This window comes from Oncorhynchus kisutch, linkage group LG30, assembly GCF_002021735.2.
Source record: "Oncorhynchus kisutch isolate 150728-3 linkage group LG30, Okis_V2, whole genome shotgun sequence".
In the NCBI taxonomy this organism is placed as follows: Eukaryota; Metazoa; Chordata; class Actinopteri; order Salmoniformes; family Salmonidae; genus Oncorhynchus; species Oncorhynchus kisutch.
Genome location: NC_034203.2, coordinates 14,041,807 through 14,054,166, shown reverse-complemented (window position 1 = coordinate 14,054,166; position 12,360 = coordinate 14,041,807). Strand labels below are relative to the sequence as shown.

Genomic DNA, 12,360 nt, shown 5'->3' with positions numbered 1-12,360 from the left:
TTAATTGTTACTTATGTATCATGTGATTATGTATGTATCTAGTTGGTCATTTATTTTCTGTATGGAACAAAATCTGTTTTTATTTTTACATGCAAAAATATAAATCATCTAAAGAACGTTTAAAAATGTAGCCTGCGGGACCTTTTGAATGACAAACATACATACCTAAATCCCATAATTCCTTACTCGAGTTTTGATTGGGTGTCATGTGACCTTACATAGAGGCTCCAGATCAAATCTAGGGTATGCTCGGCTGCTCTGTTCAGGCACTTGAAGACGGGAAAAGCAACGAAGAAACCACGCAGAAGGTAGTTATATGTCAACAAGAAGTAAGTAGACAAATTCCTGTTTTAGTGAGTATCTTTTTTGCTTTAATTACCGTGCGCTTCACCGCGGAGTGCAAAGGTCGATTAAAGACCCGAATGTCCAGTGTTGAAAGGAGGCGATACAAAATATCCAAGGTTGAGCTGATTGTCTATTGAGGTAAATTTGCATTGGTTACATTTTGATACATTTTTAAATACGGAAATGATGTTGACCTAATTTGCTACTTTTTATTCGCTATATCCTATCATTCAGTGCTCCAAATGTTTGTCTACATCACTGAATTGAGGTTGTGTTTGGCGTATGGATTCATGAGGACATTTCATGAATCATGAATATATTATCAGTTGAAATTGGACCTTTTTAGATCAAATCATGCTAATCTGAAATCTATTCATTGGGTTTCTTGCTTATTAGGATCTCCAACGAGCACAAACAAATTTGCCAGCATACAACAGTTAAACCAAAACAAACAGAACTGTCTTTCCAGGGGTCAGCAAAATTAATATCCTCTTGGAAACTTTTGTTCATTGTAATGTCCATCTATTACAACATGGAGGCATTTGTCAGACCGTTCATCTGACTCAAGAAGAAAAATGTCACTGGGGAAATCGTCCTTATCACAGGGGTAGGCATTGGCTGGCTCATGGCAGAGAATTTTGCCCCCCCCCCCCCCCCCCCCCCCCCCTGCAAGACTAGTGAAGGAGAAAGGGGCAACTAGGGTCCACTACTACCTGTGTGACTGCAGTGACAAGGCGAAGGTCTACAGAGTGGCTGACCAGGTAATCAATTGATGACTCATCTTCCATTAGGACTTTGATTACTTGAATATGGTGTATCTGGAGCCGGGGGACCTGTACCGATCCTCAGTGATGAAGATTTTTCACCTGTTAGCAAGCATGCGTTCACCTATAAATGCAAGCTGGGCAATTCCATGAAATTATGCTTAAACTCAGATTATTAACTTTAAAATGTATACCAAACAAAAAACATTGATTTCAAAGTTTAACAAAGCATACAACTCTATGCACAATGACTACTTTGAACAATTGACAGTAAATAAATAAATAAATGTTCCACTGGAAAACTGCAGAGGCAATGTTTGGTAACCAAAATTTGTATCTGCACAGTTCTTCCTGTAAATGTGTTTTTCAGGCTAAATGTTAAAAGTAGCCCTTGTGCATAGAGTTCTATGGGTTGTTCAACTTTGAAATCAATGGTTTTTGTTCGGTATACATTTTTTAAGTGAAAAATCTGAGTCTCAGCGTAATTCCGTTACAATGAACTTGCCCGGCTTTGTCTTATGCTGCTGGTGACTTGTTCATTATTACTACAGTCATCATGGAGGTTGACCAACCCCCCCCCCCCTCTCCTCTTCTTTCCATTGTGTGAAGTAAACTGTCTGTCAAAGCAAACTGATGTTTGGAAAATCCATTGTGCTGGAGGCACGTTGAATAAATGGGAAACGAGGGAGTAGCTGGTTACCAAATGTCCAGTGTTGCTGAGAACGTAAGTAAAGCCACATGACAGATGGTGATTCCTTGCAAAACTAGAACTAGTAAAAAAATACCATGGTCTTTTGGATTTTCACAATGTAATCCATAGTATGCTCCTTTGGAGGAAGGATTGTTTACATATATTTGACATTTGTAACCTAAAGCATTATAAAACGTTTATTGATTTTAGAACAATGGTGACATTTTGACCTTACCCAGGACTCCTTCAAGACTCCGCAATGTTTCATCTGTTGGTGCTACAAAGCAACAAAAAAGTTATAGTATGAAGCTTTACCCCTTGCCCTGTAATATGAGTACTATTTCAATTAAATATTTAAAAAAATGTACATTTTCAATAACTTTTTCAACGTTAACACCTATTTTATACAGAGGAATTGGCATAGTAGGCAATGCAACAAATCACAGCACTCCTTTTACTTGCACATATCATTGCACATCCTGAAAATTAGTAACAGGGTGACCATTTTGAATCCATTTTCACATTCACTCTGTTGGTCATGTTCACAGATTGGATTATAACTCTAAAAGTAGCAGAGATCCCACTCTGGAACTTTGATATGGCCATAGTGTGTTTAATAATACATATAACCATTTGCTCAATCAAAAAATGTACATTTTCTACATTAATGTTTAGACTTTTCAATATTCATAAATTAATGTAAGAATTGTTATTTAGATCAAAATGCTACTCAGAGCAAGCTTTGTAACACTTCCAGATGATCATTATGGAGTCTTAAAGGACGCCTGGGTAAGGACAAGATGTCACATTTGTACTTAAATTAATTATTTCTCAGTTATGCTTTAAGATCCAAATGTCGCATATACAGGTAACTGCCAAAATACAGTAAACATTTGAGTAAATGAGGGATACAAAGTATATTGAAAGCAGGTGCTTCCACACCGGTGTGGTTCATCACTTAACATCCCATCGTGCTTAAGGTCATGTATAAAAATGCCCAGTGTTACTGAATATCCCGGTATGGCACAAGGTCGGTATGACAATCTGGATACCGCCCAAACCTACAAAACACCAAATGATGGAACAATGGTGTCACATCAAATGTAAAAGTCTGTTTTAAACTCCAGGCAATCTTTTAAAACCCCTTCAACCTGTTACCCATGTCCATAAGTACATAGCAACAATGTTAAATATTCCTTACCATAACTGGGTTGCCAGGATGTAAGAGACAATGTCATGTGTGTTGATTCAAGATGTGTTTTTAAATGTTAAATCCTTACGTCTATGACACACGGGTGCGTCAAATCTACTGCAAGTGACATAATTTAATCAGTCTAATTTATCAGTCTAAAATGGATATCTATGGGCTTGGTCTCATTCCACCGCATCCGCCTGTGTCTGCCTTCCACATCCGCGGTGGAAGGTTGCTGAGCTAAAGCGGTGCTTGTCAGATCATGAGACATCCTGAAAATCGGTCTTCTTACAAAATTCTTAGGCCTACAAACTAATATGACCACTATGGAACGATGGTGTTCTCCATTTTGCTCGACGACTCCCCCACAAGCCCCAAGGGACTCATTTGAAGTCTGTAAAGGGGATGCGTTAACTTCTGTCTGAGGGGTTCTAACCGTATGACCTACAAACTACACATAATTTAACAATTTTATTTGAATTTACAGATGGCATACAAGTTTGTTATTAAGGCACATACAAGTTCACATGTTCCAGAAGGAATTTCTGCCCCCAAAAAAACATTTAGATTTTTTAAAAAAAGTTTACGTTCAAATGGCTCTCCTGTGAAGAAGTGATGTGCGACATACGCCTAGTTTCCTGAAACGAGTCACAGAGGTTCTTTAAGATGCCAGACGCATGACGGAACCAACCCTATGAACTATGCCTATGTAACATGTCTGTAATCAGTATTTAAAGAAACTAAACTGGACTGCCCTGTGGGAGCTCCTGACAGACGTTCACTATGGTGCATCAAGTTTGTTGGAACCTCTCCAGCATGCCGACAAAGAATTGTTCATTTAAGATTGACTTTGAGTGTCCCTGTGTAAGAATTTTGACAATTTGGTGTCAACGAACAGAATGATTGCTTCTGCCTGTGGGGGTCTGCGAGAAACCGGTGGGTGGCGCATTTTATGAAGCATTAGGGAAATTCCCGTCTGACCAAAAGACGAGGAGACCCACCCAGATCCTTACTGTGAGCTGTCCAGGAGGAGATGCATCAACCACAAACAAAAGAGGGACATGTCTTCTGATTTCAGTAAGTCAATTTAAATGAATCTGTATAAAACATTTAAATTATTAAAAATAAAATCCCACCCACCGGTTTCTCGCAGACCCCCACAAGTAACGCATAAAAAGGTACCCATACTTTTCTAGAGAGAAGGCTTATGAAAAGACTAGAGCGAGGACCGTAACGGTACCCTGGAAAGCCCCGCTGACAGCTGTCTGTAGGCATTTATAAGAAATGTCTACGTGGTCTGCTGCCACTACAAATAACACAAGTTGTTTATGAATACGTGTTGTTATTAAATATGTACAGGAGATACATACGGTGCATAGCAAGTAACAAGATCATCGCTGAAGATGCACATGGGGTAATAAGTCATTAGTCATTCTTTTTACTAAGTGAATGCAGATGTGAAAGTTGTGTATGGTTGAGTAAGTGTGGAAGGACGTGTTAAACTGATTGAAATATGGATAATAAATGGATTGAAATTATTACTATTAAGATTGAAATTTGGATAATAAGAGATTGAAATATGGATAATAAGCTGATAGAAATGTAGCTATAATGTACTGAGTGAATAAGAGCTGTCAGGGGACTACCTCCAGTGTGAATGTAAGCTGAGTTTTCCAGTTCTGTGTGAGCTGAGTTTTTCGATCTATAACATTATCTACGGTTCTGGGGGTAGGGGGATGGGAGGTGTCTACAGGTAGAGGCTAACTTGTCTCAGAAATCTCATTCGAGTAACATGTCTCAGAGGATAACATGTCACAATTAGTAACGAGGAAAACATGATTACACGTCTCATTAGTAATGAGGATAAAATGTTTCTGAGGGTGACATGATTTTAGATTACATGAGGATAACATGACTCATCAGTGGTGTCTGATCCGTGTATATTAGTAGTAGTAGATTGAGAAGAGAGTCCTAGTTGAAAGAAACAGATATGGAGATTAGTGAAAGTAACAAAGTGAATTGTAATTGGCTTTCAGATAGCACTCCAATAATGCAATGTCTTAGTAATTTGAACAAGTAAAATGGAGGGATTGAGCATTGGGACTGATATTAAATTAGAGGACGCTCACTCTTTAAGGTCTGGTCCATTGCTCTTGTGTTTAAGTCATCTGTTGTTTGGGTTAGAGATGAGCTTCTGTTGGAATAATAGATTGCCTCGAGTACACACTGAACTCAACAGGTTGTAAGAGAGACAGTGTGGGAATTTGGGACAGAGGTATGAATAATTGAATAAGACAAGTTTTAGACAATTACTCAATTGTATAGTTTAGGTAGCACCAGTGATGTAAATAAGCTAATCTAAAACAATATTTTTTTTCATTACGTTGAACTGTGTCGAGAATTGAAGTAGATCCAATTAAATGGTTTTAGTCCTGAATATTGAGCTGATAAGCCAGCACCAACTTTTTGAAGGTCCTAGTAGATTTGTTAATCAACAGGCTTCATATTGACATGTTTATCAATGATTATGTACTGTATCTCGCCCTTTGAAAGGCTTCCTAAGGCAAGTGCATTGGGAGAGCAGTTAAAGGTGCCCAGATCATTAACAAGTTTATAATTGATCAATAGTCCTATGTGTGCTTCAGGCCACGTGAATGTCAGGGAGAGAGCGCTGCCCCTGAATGTGGGACACCTGTCTCTGGTCTGTTTTACCATTACCTTATAAGATACAATTATTTCCTTTATGGAGTTGTAATTTGTTATTTTTTATTTAACAGGCAGTGTTATTGTTTTTTTGGTACGCATGAGTCACCATGTGAGTCTCGATGTGAGTCATGTATCCAAAGGGGTATTACCGATCCCCTATGGTAAATATGCAAATTTGGTTCCCTGGGTCTTTGGAAAATATGCAAATAGCTTTTCTTCACACGCCTTCCAGTAAACGGAAAAATGTGTTGGTAATGGTTGAGTTACTCCAAATGGGTTGAAGTTTTCCCCACCTCGAGTGATGTTTTGTTTTTATCTTGCTTCAATAACAAATTTCTCCAGATTGGGTCTGCTGGATGGTCGGGATTTCTCCCTAAGGATTAGCCCTCTGACTCCCTGACCCTGTAACTCTGCAATGAGATCGCCAAGATGATCGGTGAGTAAAATACACTTTTGAGGTAATGGCGAAGGTGACCACAGATGATATCTAGATGCATGGAAGGGATAATTTGACCAAGAACTGGGTGAACCTCAACCTTCCCTAACCGGCTGAAGCAATGACGACAATGGCGTTCATTATGGTCCTTCACCACTTCTACCGTGAGACCCGAGTCCAAGCCAGCAACCTGTACACAGCATCCAGTCAAAACTATCAACTGCCTTTGCTCTCAGGAGTGCGACATGAGGAGTGAGCATGGAGAAAGATCCATCCAAACACGCTGGTGTACTGGTAGGAAAATGGACAAAGACATAATGGACTGTAAAGGACAGTGGCGGCTCAGGTGAGACATTATCAAGGGTCATCCACTTTGAGCATGTGCCATTGGGAGGATGAACTGAAACACTATCTGAAGAACATGTAGAAACACCAGAAGGATGGGTGTTGAGAGGGGGGTGGTCAACAGTGCCCGTAATTTATTTAGGCTTATCCAAAATTGTCAGGTTTATTGTGGAGGTCTGCACATTGCAACATTTATAGTAATTTAGACTAAGAATGCATTGAGATACCAATCTGTCATTACTACAATTGCTGAGAATTTCATGCTAGAAAAATAAGATAAATATACTGTACAATGTACATTCTGCTAAGTTGACGGTCTTAAATTAAAGTGACAGAACCAACATGAAGCACTAAGGACTGTCATCCTAAATTTGGGTTGGATAATTTAGCAGTAGTTATAATTATGATTTGGAAAGGCTTCTAGAGACAGAAATGCCCCTAAAATGTGAGGAGAGCCACTAGATTGGGGCAAGGATAGCCCAAGCTACAATCTCATTCCTTTCAAGGTTGGTGTGAAACTGTTATAACGTGTTCTCTCTCTTTCCTGTGAAAATCAATATGCATTTACCCTAGACCATATATGGGAGATCTCTAAGAGACGCAGAGAAAACTGGAAATGCTAAAATAATTGCGGAAACTGGCTCTGCAAAACAGAGGCTCGACTATCTTTTGGCAGGTCAAGGGGGCAGTTGTGCAATCAATGGCAATGGATGTTGTACTTTTGTCCCAGATCACTCTTCTAATATGACTGATCTCGCTGAATACATTGTCACTGTTGCTGAGAATAATTCCCCACAACTGGAGTGGACTCCTGCAACTTGGTTGGAATCCCTGTTTGGAAGTTAGGGATCCCAAATTCCCAAATGGGCTGCGGCGTGTGTTTTTGTCTCTTAGTTTGTATAAATTGTGTTATTTAACATGCTGTGTGCGTGTAGTTTTGATAAATTCACTCCCATTTAATAGAAGTAGCTTAATTATGATAGTATTACCATACTAATTGGATTGTACAACCCAGAATGAAGGGATTGAAATGAAGTGTCTGGTTTTATGTGTTGATTTCCCTTACTTCAATATAAATATGGTATGGAAGTTAAAGAATATTTACCTTAAAATGTAATGATTTATTTTCATACAAGTGATAAAAGGGTGGAATGTGAATTTTACTTTGTACATGTTGTGGGAAAATTCTTACACAGGGACACTTGAAGTCAATCTTAAATGAGTAATCGTTTATTGTCAGTGCGTTGGAGAGATTCCAACCAACTCAATGCACCATAGTACACATGTCAATCAGGAGCTCTACCTGGGCAGACCCAGCAGTTGTCTTATATATGGCTATACACAGACAAGTTATATTTGCATGATTTCGCATAATTAATTCATCATTACCGTTTTGTTTCATTTATGTGACCGACCAATACTGGTTCATAACATGTGACAGACCAACACCTCACGAGGCTTCTCTCTAAGCTGAGACCTTGAAACTGAGATGTCTTTCCTTTGTTCTCAAAACACGGTCTGGACGTACTGCAAAATTGCAGCTACTGATAAGAGGAAGATTTGTTCAGTCAACAACTTCAATGAACACATGGGTTTATAGAACATCACATGAATAAAACACAGAAATTTGTTATAAGAAAAGCACACATTAAAATTCCCATTACATGCATCTTGTCTTTGGTGTCATAAACAATCCTTGGTTCCTACCTGTGCCTGGTAAAGATATGAGGGTGGCCGTCATGACCTCCTACTTTAGACTATTTGGCAGAACGCCCAGAATATGTTCTTTAAGATAGGAGAGGGTGCCAGACACATGACAGAACCAACCCTATGAACTATGCCTATGTAACGTGTCTGTAACCAGTATATAAGTGAACTAAACGGGACTGCCCCGTGGGAGCTCCTGACAGACGTTCACTATGGTGCATCAAGTTTGTTGGAACCTCTCCAGTGAGCTGACAATAAAGAATGATTAATTTCAGATTGTCGAATTTTCACAACACCATACACACCATCTGCCCGGTACAGTTGAAACCGGGACTCATCTATGAAGAGCACACTTTTCCAGTGTGCCAGTGGACATCGAAGGTGAGCATTTTTCCACTGAAGTCTGGGTTACAACGCCAAACTGCAGTCAGGTCAAGACCCTGGTGAGGACGACAAGCACGCAGATAAGCTTCCCTGAGATGGTTTTTAACAGTTTGTGCGGAAATACTTTGGTTGTGCAAACCCACAGTTTCATCAGCTGTATGGGTGGCTGGTCTCAGACGATCCCGCAGGTAAGAAGCCAGATGTGGAAGTCCTGGTTGGTTACACTTTGTTGGACATACAGCAAAATTTTCTAAACAACGTTGGAGACAGCTTATGGTGGAGAAATTAACATTACACTCTCTGGCAACAGCTCTGGTGGACATTCCTGCAGTCAGCATGCCAATTGCATGCTCCCTCAAACCTTGTTACATCTGTGGCATTGTGTTGTGACACAACTGCATATTTTAGAGTGGCCTTTTATTGTACCCAGTGCAAGGTACACCTGTGTAATGCTATTTAATCAGCTTCTTGATATGTCACACCTATCAGATGGATGGATAATCTTAGCAAAGGAGAAATACTCACTAACAGGGATGTAAACAAATTTGAGAGAAATAAGCTTTTTGTGCATATGGAACATTTTATAGGGTATTTTATTTCAGCTCATGAAAGACAGGACAAACACTTTACATGTTGCATTGGTATTTTTGTTCAGTCTAACATGACAACTCTATGGAAAGGGGAGATGCTTATGAACACCATTCTCCATTTTGCTCTACGATCACGGAATTATGGAGGTAGTTTTGTGCCAACAAAAATAAGGGGTTAAAACTGTCAAAAAACGAATATTTATAGAGATTTCTTGTATCTCCTAGATATAGGATAGATGCTACTGTCTTTTTTTGCTATTTATAAATGATATTCAATGCGTTTTATGGGCTGTAGTAGTAAAAGACAAATTCAATATTTTTTGGGGATACCTAAAAGTTGTATTAAAATTTAAAATCGAATAACTAAATAATGAGCCATGGTATCTTAAAACCATTCTATATGTTAGTTTAGTATACTAACCCCCCCCCCCCCCCCCCCCCCCCACCCAAAAGACTTTTAGAGGATTTATTAACACATCTATGTTCAGGTCGAGAGAGGTGGGGGATGTGAGCATTCTCATAAACAACGCTGGCATCGTCACAGGCAGGAATTTCATGGACGCGCCAGACTCCCTCATTGAGAAAACCATTGAAGTAAACACCATGACACACTTTTGGGTGAGCTAATGCGCTTACAGCTCACATCTGCTACACTGACATCAACACAACTATCTTGTCGGTTTTCCCTCCCTTGCTGTCTTTATCAATGCAGGCAGTGAAATGTGAAAGCAATATCCTAAATCTTCTCCCTTATTGTGGCAATTCCACTCACTCTCCCTCCAGTGAACACAGATCTGAAGCAAACTGAAATTCATATTTCATTGTGGAAGTTCTTATCCTGATTTCTTCTCCTTTCTCTCTAGACTTATAAAGCCTTCCTCCCAGCGATGACTGTCAACAACCATGATCACCTGGTCAGTGTTGCTAGCACAGCGGGTCTGATTGGTGTCAATGGACTAGCAGGTAAATCACCTACTATGCATGTGTGCGCATGACTTACTCCAATGTTCCTCAATACTGGTCCTGGAGAGCAACGGTGTACAGGCTTTTGTTCCAGTCCAGCACCAAGAAACCTGAACGCTAATCAATGTTTGACTGACTAAATCAGATGTGTTTGTGCAGGGCAAGAACAAAGCCTACACTGCCTGTAGCCTAGCCTGGAAACGCAACATTGAATTTCATGGAGAGCATCGCTGCACAGCTATGTTCGATCGAGTTCAAAACCGGGCTCTGGCTGTGCCACTCAAGGACATTCAGAGACTTGTCCCAAAGCCTCTCTTGCATTTTCCTGGCTGTGTGCTTAGGGTTGTTGTCCTGTTGGAAGGTGAACCCTCGCAGGTTTTCATAAATAAAGAATCTCTCTGTGCTTTGCTCCGTTCATCTTTCCCTCAATCCTGACTAGTCTCCCAGTCCCTGCCGCTGAAAAACATTCCCACAACATGATGCTGCCACTACCATTTAAAAAAAATATATATATTTATTTTCAATGACGAACAGTGGGTTAACTGCCTGTTCGGGGGCAGAACGACACCGTAGGGATGATGCCAGGTTTCCTCCAGACGTGATGCTTGGCATTCAGGCCAAAGAGTTCAATATTTTTTTCTCCAGACCAGAGAAGCTTGTATCTCATGGTCTGAAAGTCTTTAGGTGTCTTTTGTCAAACTCCAAACTCCAAATGGGCTGTCATGTGCCTTTTACTGAGGAGTGGCTTCCGTCTGGCCCCTCTACCATAAAGGATTGATTGGGGGAGTGTTGCAGAGATTGTTGTCCTTCTGAAAGGTTCCCCATCTCCACAGAGGAACTCTGGAGCTCTGTCAGAGTGACCTTCAGGTTCTTGGTCACCTCCCTGACCGAGGCCCTTCTCCCCCGATTCTGCAATTTGGCCTGGCGGCCAGCTCTAGGAAGAGTCTTGTTGGTTCCAACCTTCTTGCATTGAAGAATGATGGAGGCCACTGTGTTCTTGGGGACCTTCAATGCTGCCGAAATGTTTTGGTACGCTTCCCCAGATCTGTGCCTCGACCCAATCCTGTCTCTGAGCTCTACGGGCAATTCTTTCGACCTCATGGCTTGGTTTTTGACATGCACTGTCAACTGTGGGACCATATACAGAAAGTGTGCCTTTCCAAATCATGTCCAATCAATTGAATTTACCACAAATGAACTCCAATCAAGTTGTAGAAACTTGTCATCATGGGGTATTGTGTGTAGATTGATATAAAAAAAAGTAATACATTTTAGAATAAGGCTGTACAGCAAATGGTTAAAGGACAATGCAATTCCACAATTTAGTTAGTATTATCTTGATGTGGAGACCTGTTTATATATCCTCTGTTGTAGTGTTCTACTTCTATTTCTCTGTTTTCTTTATCTGATTGTTGGGAAGGGCCTGTAAGTAAGCATTTCACTGTTAGTCCACACCTGTTTACGAATCATGTGACAAATTCAATTTGATTTGAGAACTTTGTTTATCCTGCTCTATTGTATGCCAACACATGTGTTTCTCTCCTGATAGATTACTGTGCCAGCAAGTTTGCTGCTATTGGCTTTGCTGAGTCTGTGGCTCTGGAGCTGCTGGCAACAGGGAAGGATGGTGTCAAGACTACCATTGTGTGTCCACACTTCATGAACACTGGCATGTTCGATGGCTGCAATTCTAAGTAAGTTATCAGCCATAAGAAGTGTTACTGTATATGGGATTACATTTCCCACTTTAAAGTTGCCATTGTGTTTATAAGAGGTTATTATCCTCATTGCATATTTGTAATAGTTTTTCTCATGAAAAGTTTGAGATGACCCTGCTGAAGGGTATTTATTCATCCATGAATAAATTAATATGCAATCCCTTTAAGAGCCAGGGCCAGTTCTGTTTTTATGGGACATGAAACTGAACAAGATACTTTTTAAATTGAGATTGGTTTTATGAAGCGTGAAATGGAAGGCCTTGTCTCGGCATTGACAGGGTGGAATTGACTATTGTGTTATGACATTAGTAACGAAGGTGCTGGGAGACTTCCTCTCTTAGAGTGTGTACACAATCACTATCAACAACAAACATGTAAGTACTTACTTTACACTAGACAAAATGCTGCTTACTGTGGACTGGTGGCCTCTGTTGTTGCCTATCCTAGTTCTCTAGCCTGCCTCCCCACCTAAAGTAGATTAAAGTATTTCAATGGTTAATATCGGCCCTAGATGTCACT

The 12,360-nt window shown here is 40.1% G+C and overlaps 1 protein-coding gene across 1 annotated transcript; it reads left to right on the top strand.

Moving 5' to 3' along the window:
• The first annotated feature begins 220 nt into the window (after positions 1 to 220).
• Positions 221 to 12,117, top strand: LOC109875424 (epidermal retinol dehydrogenase 2-like). Its single transcript, XM_031810486.1, has 4 exons — positions 221 to 329; positions 9,649 to 9,778; positions 10,024 to 10,123; positions 11,673 to 12,117. The coding sequence occupies exons 2-4, from the start codon at positions 9,716 to 9,718 to the stop codon at positions 11,819 to 11,821; spliced, it is 312 nt and encodes a 103-aa protein (XP_031666346.1). The 5' UTR covers positions 221 to 329; positions 9,649 to 9,715; the 3' UTR covers positions 11,822 to 12,117.
• Positions 12,118 to 12,360: the final 243 nt, after the last annotated feature.